The sequence below is a fragment of the Mesocricetus auratus genome, unplaced genomic scaffold (genome assembly GCF_017639785.1).
Source record: "Mesocricetus auratus isolate SY011 unplaced genomic scaffold, BCM_Maur_2.0 Super-Scaffold_100038, whole genome shotgun sequence".
NCBI classification, from domain to species: domain Eukaryota; kingdom Metazoa; phylum Chordata; class Mammalia; order Rodentia; family Cricetidae; genus Mesocricetus; species Mesocricetus auratus.
The window spans coordinates 6693052-6710062 of record NW_024429216.1 but is presented as its reverse complement, the minus strand read 5'-3'; the positions used below and the strand labels follow the sequence as shown (position 1 = coordinate 6710062).

General features: G+C 53.8%; 2 protein-coding genes across 2 annotated transcripts; both read left to right on the top strand.

Moving 5' to 3' along the window:
- The first annotated feature begins 495 nt into the window (after nucleotides 1-495).
- Nucleotides 496-7758, top strand: Ech1 (enoyl-CoA hydratase 1). Its single transcript, XM_005086202.4, has 10 exons — nucleotides 496-650; nucleotides 932-1136; nucleotides 1243-1331; nucleotides 5210-5331; nucleotides 5412-5460; nucleotides 5622-5686; nucleotides 6756-6826; nucleotides 6902-6973; nucleotides 7210-7360; nucleotides 7518-7758. Exons 1-10 carry the CDS (start codon nucleotides 596-598, stop codon nucleotides 7620-7622), a joined length of 984 nt encoding a protein of 327 aa, XP_005086259.1. The 5' UTR covers nucleotides 496-595; the 3' UTR covers nucleotides 7623-7758.
- A 2024-nt stretch (nucleotides 7759-9782) lies between these two features.
- On the top strand, nucleotides 9783-16556 carry Lgals4 (galectin 4). Its single transcript, XM_040734352.1, has 10 exons — nucleotides 9783-9943; nucleotides 10151-10239; nucleotides 11479-11683; nucleotides 12921-13061; nucleotides 14816-14842; nucleotides 14957-14995; nucleotides 15124-15153; nucleotides 15393-15481; nucleotides 16100-16262; nucleotides 16344-16556. Exons 1-10 carry the CDS (start codon nucleotides 9899-9901, stop codon nucleotides 16488-16490), a joined length of 975 nt encoding a protein of 324 aa, XP_040590286.1. The 5' UTR covers nucleotides 9783-9898; the 3' UTR covers nucleotides 16491-16556.
- The last annotated feature ends 455 nt before the right edge of the window (nucleotides 16557-17011 follow it).

Sequence of the window (17011 nt, the reverse complement as noted above, 5' to 3'; positions counted from 1 at the left end):
GCTTGTCACAGTCCCCTTCTACCACGAAACAAAAGCAAGTAGGCGTTAGAGTCATTTACTCCTTTCTGCCTAAGCATGTCTAAGTGTCTAGGAACCTTGAACCAGTGACTCCCTTGTTCCAGGAGCCAGTTTCCCAAGTCCCGCGGGAAGCAGTACCACTTTCTGGCCGCGCGGGAATTAAAACTGCTGAAGACTGTCCTGTCTGTATCCTAGCAACTTTTTTGTTACCGTATCCAGGCAGGACCGTAGGTTTCTAGGCTGCTGCCATGATCGACTGTTCCAACTGTCCGCAGTTTTCTTGTTATATAACACGGCGCTGTGCTGAACTTTATACAGAATTTCCCAGCAGTCAAATATTTTCTCAGACCAGCTTCCCACTGGGTCAAAGGTCTTAACTTTCAAACGTCCTCGGCACAGGAGACAGGAAGGGGTACCATTTACCGTTGCCCTTAGTAAAGATGGCGAACTAGGTGGGGCCTCGCTACTAAAGGGCGACCGCTGCGGTGGCTTCGATGCCCTCGACCAACATGGCGGATGTTTACGCCCCGCCCCCTCTATTTTCTCCCGCGGACCGCGGCGCAGCTCCGCAGTGCGGATGGCTGCGGAGATGAGGGCGGTTTCCAGCAAACTCCAGGGCCTGCTGATGCAGCGTGAGTTACCCGAGAATCCGGGGGGATCCGTTGCTGTGTAGTCTTGTTATAGAGGCAGGAGCCGCTCTAGGGTAGTTTACGGAAGTTAAACTCTTTGGGCCTGTCCTGCGATCTGAAGTCTCCTCGCTTGGGTGACCCCCACAAGTCTCATAAGCACACCCCGATCCACACCCTGATCCTAAAAGCCGCGTCTGGCCCTGAGGGGCCGGTGTTGGAGCCACTCGGGGGTGTGCTGCCAAAACAACCCCGCTCGGGGATCGCAAAGGGTCTTCTCTCCCCAGAGCTGAGAGGTTCCGGCCAGCAGTACGCCGGCGTCGGCCTTCGCGCTCTGAGCTCTTCTGCACAAGGGGCCTTCCAAACAGCTCCCGAGGAATTCTCAGTCCACAACTATGAGTCTATCCAGGTCACGTCGGCCCAGAAGCACGTTCTCCACGTACAGCTAAACCGGCCAGAAAAGAGGAATGCCATGAACAAGGCCTTCTGGAGGTCTGCCAGAGGAGGCAGGGGCCGGCAGGGGCAGGGGAGGGCAGGGGAGGGCAGGGGCAGGGGTCCCCCACTCCACTTACAACCCTTCCCTTCTGCTCCTCCGCAGGGAGCTGGTGGAATGCTTCCAGAAGATATCCGAAGACTCTGACTGTCGGGCTGTAGTACTCTCTGGTGCAGGAAAGATGTTCTCCTCAGGTAGTCTCTCTGCTGGGAGGAAAGCAGCCATGCTGCCTCTTCCTTTGCTTTCTTTGCTGATTTTCCTTCTTCACCCTTGCTTTTTGTATTTTCTTTCTCTCCCCCTAAGGAGCCCTGGCTGGCCCGGAACTCCCTATTTAGACTAGGTTGGTCTAGAACGTGAAGTAATTCTCCTGCCTCAGCTTCCTAAATGTTGAATGCTGGGATTATAAACATGCATGACCCCATGCCTGAGCAGTGCTTTGGCCTCTTTTCTTCTGTAATGATTAATAAAAGAAAAAAAATAGCCCATCTGGTGATGCACACCTTTAGTACCAGCGCTAGGCAGAGGCAGGTGGATCTCTCTGAGCTCAAGACCAGCCTGGTCTACAGAGCAAGTTCCAGGACAGCCAGGGCTTCGAGAGTAACGAGTGTGGGCTCTTACCTGTTGAGTCATCTAGATAACCTTGCATGGTTCTTGTTTTTGTTTGTTTCTTTGTGAGGTTTTTAAGACACAGTTTCTCTGTGTGGCCCTGGCTGTCCTGAAGACCAAGCTGGCCTAGAACTCAGAGATCCATCTGGGACTAAAGGCGTGTGACAATGGAGGTTTCTGTTCCACCTGTCCCACAGCTGTTTAGTCCCAAATAAACACACAGAGGCTTCTATTAATTATAAACTGTTTGGTGGATGGCTCAGGCTTCTTATTGGCTAGCTCTCTCTTAATTATCAACTCATTTCTATTAACCTAAGTAGCTCCACGTGGTTTTGGCTTATGGGAGAATGCCTGGACCTCATTTTCCTCAGCAGCTACATGGAATCTCTCTGGCAACTCCCTCTCTATGTTCCTCTCTGAGAATTCTCCTGCTTGGTAGCATGGCCTATACTTCCTGCCTAGCTACATCCTGCCTGTTATTGGCTAAAGCAGCCTTATTCATCAACCAATAAGAGAAACATATATCCACAGCACACAGAAGGAGGTCCCCCATCAGGCTCGTGCCACCACCGCCAGTCTAGACCAGTGATTTTTTTTTTTAGTTTATTTTAAAACATTCACATGTGGATGTCCTCAGGGGCTGGCATAAAGCCCAGAATTCCCCGCCCACAAATTCAAATACAGACCTCAGTACAACAGAGCATGACACGATCCTGAAGGTGGGTTCCCAGAGTGGACCTGTGACCGGTGACAAGGCTCTGGACCTCTCTGAGCCTACAGCTGTGTGAACCAAGTGTGTTTTCGTAGTCACAGGCCTTTTCAGCAGCCGAGCACACGGTTGACTTCTGCTTACGTCCCCAGACTCAGATCACTCCACTGACCTTTTTCCTCTTTGGATCCTTCTCCACTCGCTACCATGGCTTTTTCCTGGCATCTCTTCTGCTGTGAAACACACCCAGTGATTTTTTTTTTTAACTTCGGGTAGCTTTTTTTTTTCAATCCTCAAATTTCTAGTTGGTTCTTTGTGGTGAGGTCTCACTACCTAGGCCAGACTGGCCTTGAATTTCTGGTCCTCCTACTTTGACATGCTGTCCAGCCCACCTCCTTTTAGTTTTGTTTTTATGTTTTTGCATGTGTGTGCACATGTGTGAAGGCACTAGCCCAATGTCCCAGGTCTTGATTGCTTCAACCTTATACATTGAGACATGTCTCTTACTGAGTCTGCAGCTGGGCACTCAAACTAGTCTGACTAGCCACCTTGCTCCAGGACTTCCCTTACTCCTGAGCCCAAACTGGGACTGTAGCCCTTAATCCCAGCACTTAGAAGGCAGAGGCTGGAGAATCTCGGTGAGTTCCAGGCCAGCCAGAGTGAGACCTGTTTCACAAACAACAACAACAAAACTGCAGTTCATAGATCTGACATTCTAGAAAGATGACTGGGTATACTGGATCAGACAGATGGGCAGAGATGGAGGCACGATAGTGAAGGCCTCTCAGAAGGTGGTCTTTGAGCTGGGTGGACGTAAAGAGACCCGAAACCCGTCTTGTGATCACTAAAGGCACAGTAGTTGGCAGAGGGACAGTTGTTGGCAGAGGGAGCAGGAACTGTAGAGGCACTGGATGGAACTATTGCGGCCACCGTGTCCTAAGCAGCAGATAGAAGTGAGGTTTGTCCAGGCCTGGGGAGGTCACAGAAAGGATTGTGCATTTTATTGTATTCTTTAAAGATTAATTTCTGTTTTGCGTGTGTTTTACCTGCACGTATGTAAGTGCACTACATATATGCCTAACACACCTTTAATTCCAGCATTCAGGAGACAGAGGCACACAGATCTCTGTGAGTTCAAGGCCAGCCTGGTCTACAGAGCGAGTTCTAGGACAGCCAGAGCTGTTACACAGAGAAACCCTGTCTCAAATACCCCCCCCCCCAAAGAAATTACAGTTGGTTGTGAGTTACTACATTGATACTGGGAACTAGATACCCCCTTCCCTCCCCATTGTCCACCCACAAAAGAGTGTTCCCCCCCCCCCCACCAGACAGGGTTTCTCTTTGTAGCTTTGTAGACCAGGCTGACCTTGAACTCACAGAGATCCTCCTGCCTCTGCCTCCCAAGTGCTGGGATTAAAAGCGTGCACCACCACCACCACCCAGCACTTTTTTTTTAATTTAATAAAGTTTTATTTTTCAAAATGTTTATCTGATGGAACCTGTCCCTGCATCTTCACCAGCAGCTAAGGCACCTCCACCCTCTGCGTCTCTGGTGGAAATTACTTGGACTCTGTGATTTGAAACCGGCTTGATAAATCTTTTACTAAGTAGCTCCTGGAGGGCTGCCCTGGTGAAGGAGCAGGAATCTTCAGTCTCTCGGAGGCCACAGCTGACAGTTGGGAACTTCCTTACAGAGTTTGCCATATGGAGCTATGTCAACAAGATTAGGTGTTAGCATTTCTGGCAGATCGGGTGGGACAGGTATCCTGGAGCTCGGGAGCCAAGGACCACCACAGGCTGCAGTAAGCGTAGCTGCTTACAGCCCAGCCTCAGGGAAAGGCTTCCCCAGTGTATCGGCTCCGCTCTGGCAGGACAGGGTCTTCCAGCTGGGGATGTTTGCCCAGTTTTGCTTGGCAGTTGTTTATTTAGTGATTTTGAGACTGTTTCTATAGCTCTGGCTGTCCTGGAACTTAGTATGTAGACCAGGCAGGCCTCAAACTTAAAGCTATCCTTCTACCTTTGTTTCCCAAGTGCTGGGCTACAGGCGTGAGATTTAAGGGCTTTGTGTCTATCTTTATTTGGATTGGTTTTTAACACATTGAGGACCAACACGAGTCTTCCGTATTCTAGGCAGGGGCTCCACCACTGAGTCATGCCCCAGCCCCTCACTGGGGGATTCTAGGCAGGGGCTCTACCACTGAGTCACACCCCAGCACCTCACTGGGGGATTCTAAGCAGGGGCTCTACCACTGGTCCACTCCCCCAGGTCTTCACTTGTGAATTCTAAGCAAATGCTTTAGCACAGATTCATGTCCCCCAGCTCACTGATGAATGCTAGGCAAGTGCTCCCCCCACTGCTGCAAAGCAGCTGTGACTTCATATTTATTCTGCATGGGTTGGGAGACAGGCTCTTGGGCTCCCCCTAGTGATGTGTGGGAATAGATTACCATTCATGGAGAAAGTCTTGGGAATGCCAATATTGCCAACACAAGACGAAACTGAGGCTGGAGATACTAGATTGAAGTCAGCCTGAGCTACATAGATAAACTTTGTCTTGAGTAAAAACAAACAATAAAACCCAGCAAGTGGTTATTTGGTACCCACAGGAAATCCCAGCTACCCCCAGACCTCCGTGAGCTTTTATCTTTGCTGTGGTGACTTTTGTGTTTGGGCCCGAAGCGTCTGGGTTTTGAACCCTGACTGGGGTAGTAAGGGGGGCCGCGAAAGCTAAGTAACCCCCTCATGCCTTCTCATCAGGTATTGACGTCGTGGACATGGCACACCTCCTGCAGACCCCAGGAGACGATGCAGCCCGCATGGCCTGGCACCTCCGTGACCTCATCGGCAAATTCCAGAAGACCTTCACTGTCATTGAGAAGGTGACTTAGTGCTGGGTGGCATCCCTTCTGCCTGGCCTTCCTCCGCCAGCCTTGACTCCAGCCCTCCTTTTCCATTTCAGTGCCCCAAGCCAGTGATTGCTGCCATTCACGGAGGGTGCATTGGCGGAGGTGAGTCTGTAGCCACTGGCTACCATAGGGTGCCCCCCCACCCCGCAGCGGCCTCAGCCCAGCTGTTGCTAATTACCGTTGGTCCCCAGCTATGACTCCATGTTTTGGGAAGAAGTATTAGTTCCTGTCATTATCCATTGTCCCTGGTTTTTTCCTTCCAGCTGTGGACCTCATCACTGCCTGTGACATTCGCTACTGTGCCCAGGATGCTTTCTTCCAGGTCAAGGTGAGCCACTTCCTGAGCTCCTGCCTTCTGGGACCCTTGCAGTGCTAGGCAGCCGCAGAACGGGGAGGGGGACAGGACAGGGACAGTGCAGGCCCTTGCAGCTGGTCCTCAGGGTTTCCTGGAAGAAGGTGTAAGGTTCCAGAAAAGGGGAGATACACACCTGTAGTCTCAGCCACAGACTTCTGCAGCCTGGCCTATAGACCGTCATGGTTTCCTTTTCTCTTGCTTCGATAAAACCCTTGGAAAAGCAAGGTAACAGAGAAGGGGTTTGTTTTAGCCCGCAGTTCAAGGTCCGGTCAATTGTGTCGGGGAAGTGAAGACAGCGAAAGCTTGAAGGGGCTGTCGCCTCATCAGTGCAGTCAGAAGAGAGCAGTGTGGCCTGGTGTCCAGTCCCCCACATGCCAGGCTCCCACCCACAAGTAACTGCATCAGTTAATGCAGTCAGGATAGTACCTCATGCCGAGCATGGTGGTGCAAGCCTTTAATCCCGGCACCTGGAGGCAGAGGCAGGAGTTCGAGGCCAACCTGGTTTATAGAGCCTGTTCCAGGACAGCCAGGGCTACACAGAGAAACGAAAACAAGACAAAACAACATAAACGGTAGTACCTCATACACTGATGTCTAGACTCTGTCAGGTTGACAGGAGACACTTGCCGCCACATAGTAGGACCCTGTCAGAAAGTGGGCGGGTGCTGTGGGTGTTTGTAGCTCATGGAAGAGGGCATGAGTGGAAAAAAAAGGCTCTGTTAGCACTGCCCAGCACTGAAAGGGGTGCAGGCTCAGCTGTGGAGGATGTCATCGTGGGCACTCCCATCAGGAGTTAGTGGTTTATGCATAGGGACAGCTGGGACGGGGCAAGGGGAGTGAAGCCCAGGGTTCTGGAAAGGGTTCTGGAAAGGGCCTTGTGAGAAAGCGGGGGGGAGGGGGGGGGGAGGCCAGGCAGCAGCGCCCTTTGAGGGTGTCCGAGCTGGAGGGTGGTGGAGCCTCTGCAGGCGATGGATGGTGCACCGAGCTTGTGCGGGGAACAGTGGCAGACACACAGGGGACGCTAACACGTGTCCCCCTCTAGGAGGTGGATTTGGGCCTGGCTGCCGATGTGGGGACACTGCAGCGACTGCCCAAGGTCATCGGGAACCGGAGGTGAGGGGTCATAATGACTCGGAGAGGAGGGGTCAGACCCAGACGAGGGCTCCTGATCTCTCTCCCCTTATGCAGCCTAGTCAATGAGCTGACCTTCACCGCCCGGAAGATGATGGCTGACGAGGCCCTGGACAGTGGGCTGGTCAGGTAGGACCCTGAGTGGCTGATGGCCGGGAGGGGCCCAGGGCCATCCAGGCCAGGGTGGGGTTCCATGGTCTCCTGTGTCCTCACTCCTGAGTCCAAATGGCCCTTCTTGGGGTAGCTACTTCTTTCTCTGAGCGTGACCGTGTGGCTGAGCCCTTTGGTTGGGGTTTCTGCTGTCTCTCTGAGGCCATCAACAGGGGAGAGGGGAAGTGTCCCCTCACCTCTTCCTTCCCCGGCAGCCGAGTGTTCCCAGATAAGGAACACTTGTTGAATGCAGCCTTTGCCCTGGCGGCTGAGATTTCCAGCAAGAGCCCTGTGGCAGTGCAGGGGTCAAAAATCAACCTAGTCTACTCCCGAGACCATTCCGTGGACGAGAGCCTTGACTACATGGTAAGGCCCACCTACACCAGTCATGCCCCCCCCCACCTCCCCACCCCCTTCCCCCCCCACCCCCATCCAGAGAGACCATCGAGGGCCGGGGGTGTGCACGTGCACACGGCCTCCTCTGATTGGTGCCCTGCCTGTCTTTCCCACGCCCTTGCCCCAGGCCACCTGGAACATGAGCATGCTGCAGACTCAGGACATAATCAAGTCCGTCCAGGCAGCCATGGAGAAGAGGGACCCAAAAAGTGTCACCTTCTCCAAGCTCTGAGTGCCTTCCTGACCCTGAGAGAGGAAGGCTCCGTGGAGGGCCATTGCCTTCTTCCATGTGGTCGCCCAGTGTATAACCTTACGACTTAGTTCTGCAGGGACCTTATCTTCACTGCGAACAATAAAGTTGGAACACAGCCTGGTGTCTTTACTGCAGTGGGTGGGAGCTCAGATGCCTGGCTCCAAGGAGGGCAATTGGGAAGGCTGGGAGGCAAAGCTGACTGGGCCAAGAGGAAGTGTGCCAGGCCCTGAGGCCACAGAAGGCTGAAGGGCCACACCTGTTCCCAGTGCCTGTCCCCTCAAGGTGTGGCACAGCACCGTAGGCCTGGGTGCCTGGCACTGGGTTGAGGTCATTGCTACCAACCCTGAGCCTCATGTGTTTCTGCTAAACCCCTGAGCCATCTGTCCAGTCCCTTTAAGAAAATGCTGATTTGAGTCAGGCAGTGGTGGTGCACGCCTTTAATCCCAGCACTCGGGAGGCACAGGCAGGCGGATCTCTGTGAGTTTGAGACCGGCCTGGTCTACAAGAGCTAGTTCCAGGACAGCCTCCAAAGCCATTGAAAAACCAAAAGAAAAAAAAAGATTTATTTATTTCGTGTACATTGGTGTTTTGCCTGCATGTATGTCTGTGTGAGGGTGCCAGGTTCCTTGGAACTGGTGTTATAGGCAGTTGTGAGCTGACATGTAGGTACTGGGAATTGAACCTGAGTCCTCTGGAAGAGCAGCCAGTGCTCTTAACCACTGAGCCGTCTCTCTAGACCCTGTTTTTGCTTTCTATTGTGTTTTCTTGAGACAGGGTTTCTCTGTGTAGCCCTGGCTGTCCTGGAACTCACTCTGTAGACCAGGCTGGCCTCAAAACTCACAGAGATCCACCTGCCTCTGCCTCATGAGCACTGGAATTAAAGGCGTGCACCACTACCACCTTGATTTTTGCCTTTTTATTTCCTGTGTGGGTTTCTGCCTGCATGTATGTGTAGCACATGCACGTATCACCCATGGGTCCCTGAGAAGGATGAAAGGGTGTTGGGTCTTTTGAAGTTACAGGTGGTTGTAAGCCATCATGTGGGTGCTGGGAACCTAACCCAGGTCATGTGATCTTCACTGCTGAGCCACCTCTCCAGCCCTTTTGAAAATTCTTTTTAATGCATTTATTTGTGTGTGAGCATTTTGTCTGCATGTCTGTCTGTCTTAGGGTTTTTACTGCTGTAACGAAACACTATGCCCAAAGTAAATCAGGGAGGAAAGGGTTTATCTCCCTTAAACTTCCAAGTCACTATTCATCATCAAAGGAAGTCAGGACAGGAACTCAAGCAGGGCAGGAACCTGGAGGCAGGAGCTGATGCAGAGGCCATGGAGGGCGCTGCTGACTGGCTTGCTCCCCATGGCTTGCTTAGCCTGATTTCTTACAGAACCAGGACCACCAGCCCAGGGATGGCACTGCCCACAATCACTAGTTAAGAAAATGCCCTACATGCTTGTAACCAAGGCGTCTTCCCGACTGAGCTCCTCTCAGATGACACTGGTTTGTGTCAAGCTGACATAAAATCAGCCAGGACACCATATGAAGATCACTGGTGCCATCTGAGGTCAGAAGAGGGCATGCGATTCCTGGGACTGAAGTGACAGCTGGTTTCCTGCAGGCCAGGCAAGCATTCTACCAACTAAGCCAACCTCAAACTTGCGGCCATTCTCCTGCCTCCACCTTCTACCTGCTGGGGCCCCCAGTACAGTCACGGCTACTCATTCCAAGGACTCTAGGAGGACACTGTCATTTTCCCTCTTTATGATGGGCAGACAGAGTGACGAACGGGCTCTGGATAGCCGGGAAGGGACAAGGGCAGGAGCCCAGAGTCTGGGGCCCCAGCGGGGTGTGTGCTAAGCCTCTCTTATAGCGTGCAGGGTCAGGAGGCACATAGCACCCCCTCTCGCTCTGGCGTGCTTCTGCTGGCCACCTGTTCAGATATTCCTGTGGCCCAGGCCCTGCCCACCTGACCTCACCCTCCCTCCGCTAACACTCCTCAAGGCAGGGCTTTATGGTCCTGATAAAGTCAGGCAAGGTCCAAGTCCAGGCATACTTCCTCTTTGTGGGGGACGTTGGAGGGTCAGCATCCCTGCCAGAACGGGAGACTAGGGTGTGCCCTAGAGATTCCCCACCAGAGCAACTTCCTGAACTCTCCCCTGACAGCCACTCCCTCTAGTATAAGGCCACCTACAACCCGCCACCGTTCCACACTCCCTCACTTCTCCAAGCACAAGCTGTCAGCTCAGACCCTCAAGATGGCCTTTGTCCCAGCGCCGGGCTACCAGCCCACCTACAACCCGGTGAGATGCCCACCTGAGCCCACACCCCCAAACCCCGTTTTCCTTTTCGCCCCTTTAGTTATGCTGGGCAAGCATTCTTCTGAACCATAACTCCAGCCTCTCAGTTCCATCTCCCCTGCTTAAGGGGTTGGGGGGTCTTTGGGGTGTGGGGGCAGGGCTGTGAGAGGCAGGCAGCCTCTGAGTCCCTTCAACTGGCCCCTTCCACAGACTCTGCCCTACAAGAGGCCCATCCCAGGTGGCCTCAGTGTCGGAATGTCCATTTACATCCAAGGAGTAGCCAAAGAGAACATGAGACGGTGAGCCCCCCCCCATCCCCTTTCAATGTGCAAAAGAGAGCAATTCCACTAGGGCTTGGCTTTTTTCATGCTTTAAGCACGGTAACGATTAAACAAAGTCCCCCGTGTTGTTTCCTTATCATTTTTAGTGTGCACGTGTATGTAGAGCATATATACACGTGTGTGTGTGTGTGTGTGCACCCATGCATACATGTGTGTGTGTGTTGGCTAGAGGTTAACCTGAGGAGTCTTTCTCAGGCTCCATCCACCTGTGTGTGTGAGCCCATGTGTGCACATAGCGTGTGCAGGTTTGTGCATACACATGGGGAGGTTACATGTCAACTTCAGTGACAGTTTTTGTTGTTGTTGTTTTGTTTCTGAGACAGTGGTCTCACCATGTAGCCCTGGCTAGCCTGGAACTCACTATGTAGATCAGGCTGGCCCCAAACTCACTGAGATTTGCCTCCCTCAGCCTCCCTGGGATTAGAGGTTTACCCACCTTATCTTTTGGGACGGACTCTCTCACTGGGCCCCAGAGCATGTTGGGTAGGCTGGCTGACCAGTTAGCATGAGGTCCAACTTTCCCATGGCTCCCTCACAGTTGTAAACACCGGCTAAAATGTCCCTCCAGCCCCCCCCCCCCCCAATTCTTGTGTCTTCATTTGGTGTTCCCGCCTTCAAAATAGCCACATGTACTGGGAACAGAGTCTGGATGGGGACAAGGATCCTTGTCCTCAGGTGGGGATCCCAGCATTCTGGAGGCTGAGGCCTGAGGATCACAAGTTAGCATGAGCCCTGACCTACATCATCCCCCCACCAGCCCCCCAAAATGGAAAAAAAAAGACCAAACAAAGACAGATTCTGAGCCAGGCGATGGTGGCGCACGCCTTTAATCCCAGCACTCGGGAGGCAGAGGCAGGCGGATCTCTGTGAGTTCCAGGCCAGCCTGGTCTACAAAGCGAGTTCCAGGACAGCCTCCAAAGCCACAGAGAAACCCTGTCTCGAACCCCCCCCAAAAAGGCAGATTCTATTCCCATGATCACTGAGGAGACTCTGGGGAGATGAAAAGAGACGTGGAGAGGAGAGGTGGCCGCCGCAAGACTCTGCCACGTGGAACTCAGGGTCCCTACCTGCCTGTAGGCTGGTGGATGGTGTCCGGGCCCAGTCAGGGTAACCCCAGCACAGCATGAAGCAGAGCTTCTTTCAGAAGGCTCCACACCCGGGCAGGCAGACCCGAGCCAGCTGTTTCCATGCCACCAGGTTCCGTGTGGACTTCACCGTGGGGCAGGGTGAGGAGACGGACATCGCTTTCCACTTCAATCCCCGCTTTGACGGCTGGGACAAGGTGGTCTTCAACACGAAGCAGAGCGGACAGTGGGGCAAGGAGGAGCGGAAGAATAGCATGCCTTTCCACAAGGGCAAGCACTTCGAGCTGGTGTTCATGGTCATGGCGGAGCACTACAAGGTCTGGACCCTCCCTGCAGCCCTCCCCCTGCAGCTCCCCTCCCTGCAGCCCTTCCCCTGCAGCTCCCCTCCCTGCAGCCCCCTCCCTCCCTGCAGCCCTCCCCCTGCAGCTCCCCTCCCTGCAGCCCCCTCCCCCTGCAGCCCCCTCCCTGCAGCCCCTCCTCCTGCAGCTCCCCCTCCCTGCAGCCCCCTCCCTTTCAGCCCCCTCCCTCCCTGCAGCCCTTCCCTCCCTGCAGCTCCCCCTCCCTGCAGCCCCTCCCTCCCTGCAGCCCCCTCCCTGCAGCCCCCTCCCTTCCTGTAACCCTCTCTCCCTGTGGCCCCCTCCCTCCCTGCAGCCCCCCACTCCCTGCAGCCCCCCCACTCCCTGCAATCCTCATTTACTCTTGCCCTCCCTGCCATCTCCCCTGCTGAGGACATTAAGGCCCTGTGCCTGCTGTGCAAGTACAAAGTGCATTCTTTGTGACTGAGCCACGCTCCCAGCCTTCTTTTTATTTTTCCCATGTTTTTGGTTTTGTTTCATTTGTTTGTTATTTTTGAGACAGGTTCTCTACACAGGCCCAGCTTTTCTAGAACTAGCTATAGCATAGGCCAGCCTTGATCACACAGAGATCCACCTGCCTCTGTCCCATGAGTATTGGGATTAAAGGCATGGGCCACCACAGCTAGTTCTAATTTAAGATTGCACACCTTTAATCCCAGCACTCATGCGGGAAGCAGAGGTAGGAGGATCTCTGTGAGTTCAAGGTCAGCCTGGTCTACATAGTGAGATTCAGGACAGCCAGGGCTACACAGAAAAACCCTGTCTCTTGGTGGGGTTTGGGGGGAGAGGATCCCTTGGCACTGAGGAAATGGATCAGTCACTGAAATGCTGCCTGTGCAAGTCCGAGTTCCTGAGTTCTATCCCTACCAGCCACATAAGGAGCAGGGAGTGGTGGGCCGTGTTTATAATCCCAGCGCCTGGGAGGCAGAGGAGGATCCTTGGAGCTGGCTGTCTAGCCAGCCTAGCCTACTTGACACCTGCCAGGTGTGGTGAGACACCCTGCTTCAAAACAACAAGGCAGACGGATGGAGGGTTCTGAGGTACCGCACTCACAGCTGACCTCTGGCCTCCATGAAAACGTGCACTCACGTGCACCTGCACATACGTGAGCGAGCACACACGCACACACACTAAGCAAATAAACACAATCCCGGCGTGTCATGGTGCCGATGCCTGACACGTGCCTTGTGGCGTCCAGGTCATGGTAAACGGAGAGCCCTTCTATGAATACGGGCACCGGCTGCCGATACAGATGGTCAACCACCTGCACGTGGATGGAGACTTGGAACTTCAGTCAATCAATTTCCTTGGAGGCCAGTCTGCCCCAGCCCCGTATCCGGTAAGGAATCCGGTCTCTTCATTTGCCTCCTGGACCTGTTACTCTCGGGCGTTCCCATCTCTAGTTCCTTTGATGAGTGGGCCCTGGGGACCCTGTGGTGACCAAGACTGTCCGTCAGGAAGATAGACAGATAACCAGACAAGCATGGCTCCCATGGTCAAGACCTTGAGGGGATGCAGGTAGAGAGAGGGTCAGGATCCAGCGAAGGAGGCTAGGGCAGGGGGTCGGTCTTGGGGGCAGGGGGTTATAACGAGGGAGAGTCTGACTTAAACAAGAAGGGCTTCCAGGAGGAGGAAGAGGTGGATACGTCAGAAAATGAGACAAGGAAAGAGCAGCGTACAAATTCAGGACAGGCTGCTTAACACGTTAGTCACCCGGTAAACACAAAGCCACAGTGAGCTGCCACTCACTGCACAGCCATCAGGGTTGCAATGGGACAAACCCTGTGTCCTGTTTGCAGGCGTGTGGACCAGCTAGCACGGCCACCGTATGGCTGTTCAGAGTGTAACTTGGTGCAATAACCTTGGAAATTGGCCAACAGAGCTAGATCTGAATGCCAAACAAACATGGGTCCTAGTGTCCTAGGAGCTCCACACCCAAGTTCACAGTCTATAAGGAGTCTCCAACACACACCCACTGCAATAAAGCAGCACACCACTGCCAAAAGTCTCAGGTTGAAGCTTGCTTTATGGTAGAGCATCTGCCCAGGATCTCCCAGTGAGGCACTGGGGGTGTGGTTCAGTGATAGAGCCCTTGCCTAGAATCCCCTAGTGAGGAGCTGGGGGTGTGGCTCAGAGGTAGAGCCCCTGCCTAGAATTCCCCAGTGAGGGGCTGGGGGCGTGGCTCAGCTAGAATGAGCTAGTTTAGGGTGTGGGATGAGTTCCTGAGTTCCTTTCTCAATATCAACCAATTAGCTAACAAAAGCCTGAAAGTAACTGTCAACCTGGGGGCTGGAGAGACAGCAGTGAAGAGCACTTACAGCACCTCAGGTGGCGCTCACCTTTAATCCCAGCGCTTGAGAGCCAGAGGCTGGTTGATCTCTGTGAGTTCAAGGCCAGCCTAGTCTATATAGTGAGACTGTCTTTAAGAAAAAAAAGTTAAGCGGTGGTGGTGCACACCTTTAATCCCAGCACTCGGGAAGCAGAGGCAGGTGGATTTTTGAGTTCAAGGCCAGCCTGGTCTACATACCTAGTTCCAGGACAGCCAGGGCTACACAGAGAAACCCTGTCTTGAAAAACAAAACAAAAAAGAGGATGACGATCTTTGTGGGAAGGCACTCTGGACAGAATAAGTCACCTGTAGAGCATTGTGTCACTGCGAGAGACAGAGCGGCCGAGACCGGAAGATGTGCGAGTGAGCAAACAGAGAGCCTGGTAGAGACAGGAACCTGGGCTGACGCCCAGGATTCCAGCTTGCTCTAGGGTTGGGTGTGTGAAGCAGACTCCAATGATGACTGGAAATGTTGGTCGTCACAGGCCTGGAAAGAAGTACCAAGGGCCCCATTTGCCTTCAGAATTCCACCTTCTAGATTGATCCTCGACTAGGGGGCTGCAAGGGGCCTGGGACAGAGGGGACTAATACAAGAATAGAACTGACCAGGTATCATCCTAAAGCCACTGGTGCTCTGGTGGTCCATAAATACAGCAAGGTCTGTTCCTGTACCCGAGGGGTCGCCCCAAGGTGTACTCTTTGACGTTTTCCAGTCTAGAATTAGGGGTGCTAACCATGACCTCCTTCCTTCTCTGTGCCCACAGGGATCTATGGGATTTCAGACTTACCCTGTAAGTACCTGCTGAAGGGTGGACAGTCTCCCCCAGAGGTGGAGGATTCATAGCAGAGATTTAGGGCCAGCCAAAGATCTCACCACTCTTTGCTCCCGTCTGTCCATCCTGTAGGGTCCTGGATACCCCCCTCCCCAGATGAACAGCCTGCCTGTAAGTGGGAGGGGCATGGTGGGCGTGTGGAAGGGTGTGGAGAATCTGGTGTGGGGAGAGGGATGGAGACGTGTTGGATGAGGTATCTGTCAAATATTGTATAGTGAAACCCCTTTCTTCTTTTGTAGGTCATGACGGGACCCCCGACCTTCAATCCGGTATGGTGTTCCAGGGGCTGGCTGCTCTTTGGGGAGCAGGTTACAGAGATGTGGGGAGTATGGGGAGCCCAGAAAGGGTGAACTACATGAGGGCTGGGGGTTTTGGGGTGAGAGGTGAGGAGTAAATTGTTCAGGAAGAAACGTGGTTGGGGCCAATTCTGCCTGTCTGTGAAAATGTGACCTTGTACCTCAGTTCTCTAACCAGAGACTGGGTGGGGCCCCATGTTCTCTTTCTACAGCCTGTGCCATATGTGGGGATCCTACAAGGGGGGCTTATAGCCCGGAGAACCATCATAGTCAAGGGATATATACTTCCCACAGGCAAGAAGTAAGAGCCCAGGCTTCTCCCTCCTCCCTCAGGCCCAGATCAAGATCCCCAGCCCTCCTCCCTCAGACCCAGAGATCAAGACCCCCAGCCCTCCTCCCTCAGACCCAGAGATCAAGACCCCAGCCTCCTCCCTCAGACACAGAGATCAAGACCCCAGCCTCCTCCTTCAGACCCAGAGATCAAGACCCCAGCCTCCTCCCTCAGACCCAGAGATCAAGACCCCAGCCTCCTCCCTCAGACCCAGAGATCAAGACCCCAGCCTCCTCCTTCAGACCCAGAGATCAAGACCCCAGCCTCCTCCTTCAGACCCAGAGATCAAGACCCCAGCCTCCTCCCTCAGACCCAGAGATCAAGACCCCAGCCTCCTCCCTCAGACCCAGAGATCAAGACCCCAGCCTCCTCCCTCAGACCCAGAGATCAAGACCCCAGCCTCCTCCTTCAGACCCAGAGATCAAGACCCCAGCCTCCTCCCTCAGACCCAGAGATCAAGACCCCAGCCTCCTCCCTCAGACCCAGAGATCAAGACCCCAGCCTCCTCCCTCAGACCCAGAGATCAAGACCCCAGCCCTCCTCAAGACTCAGACGCTAGACCCCATTTGACACCTTATCTGTTCTTAGCTTTATCATCAACTTCAAGGTGGGGTCATCGGGTGACATAGCGCTCCACATCAACCCCCGAATTGGTGAGGGTGTGGTTCGCAACAGCTTTGTGAATGGCTCCTGGGGCTCCGAGGAGAGGAAGACTACCCACAACCCGTTCGGGCCTGGGCAGTTCTTCGATGTGAGTCTGGGAGTCCCCTCCCCCTTCCCCCCCCAGACCCGGGTCCTGCTGGGCCTTACCCCTCCCTCCCCTCTCCCACAGCTGTCAATCCGCTGCGGCACGGATCGGTTCAAGGTGTTTGCCAATGGCCAGCACCTATTCGACTTCTCGCATCGGTTCCAAGCGTTCCAAAGGATAGACATGCTGGAGATCAAAGGTGACGTCACCTTGTCCTATGTTCAGATCTGAGCGCCCCCTGGGGAAGAGGAAAGACCCCCTAGTTCCACCCACGGCCCTAATAAACCGTCCAAGGGATCTCTGTGTGAGTGTGTGTGATTCATTCACTCCCCCGTGGCTCCCATCCTGCCCCGTTTTCCACACACCTACCCATCCGCCCTCCCCTACAACGGACGGGTATGCTCCAAGCTCTGGCTTTATTTGTGTCAATCCATTCACTCCTCACACCAAACTCCAAGATTAGGAACTGCGGCTGTAATTCATGCATAACAGATGAAGGAACAGGCGGGGGGGGGCCGAAGCTGAGCGTGGTGGTACATGTGTCTAATCCCCACTTGGGAAGTTCATGATCACCCTTAGTTATATACTATGTTACGGGCTAGCCTGTGCTATGAGACCCCGTCACAGAAATGAGGGGAGGGGAGGGGAAAGGAAGGGAGGGAGGGAGGGAGGGAGGGAGGGAGAGAAGGACAATGGCCAGGTTAGGTGTACTAACACATGCCTTTAGTCCCATCACTCGGAAGACTGAAGCA

Bases quoted from the DNA above. Each gene is read 5' to 3' on its own strand.
- Ech1 (XM_005086202.4), top strand. From the start codon at position 596: ATGGCTGCGGAGATGAGGGCGGTTTCCAGCAAACTCCAGGGCCTGCTG. The intron at 1,332-5,209 runs GTAGTCTCTCTG...CCTTCTCATCAG, and splicing joins AGGAAAGATGTTCTCCTCAG to GTATTGACGTCGTGGACATG. The intron at 6,827-6,901 runs GTGAGGGGTCAT...CCCCTTATGCAG, and splicing joins AAGGTCATCGGGAACCGGAG to CCTAGTCAATGAGCTGACCT.
- Lgals4 (XM_040734352.1), top strand. From the start codon at position 9,899: ATGGCCTTTGTCCCAGCGCCGGGCTACCAGCCCACCTACAACCCG. The intron at 13,062-14,815 runs GTAAGGAATCCG...CTGTGCCCACAG, and splicing joins CTGCCCCAGCCCCGTATCCG to GGATCTATGGGATTTCAGAC. The intron at 14,996-15,123 runs GTAAGTGGGAGG...CTTCTTTTGTAG, and splicing joins CCCAGATGAACAGCCTGCCT to GTCATGACGGGACCCCCGAC.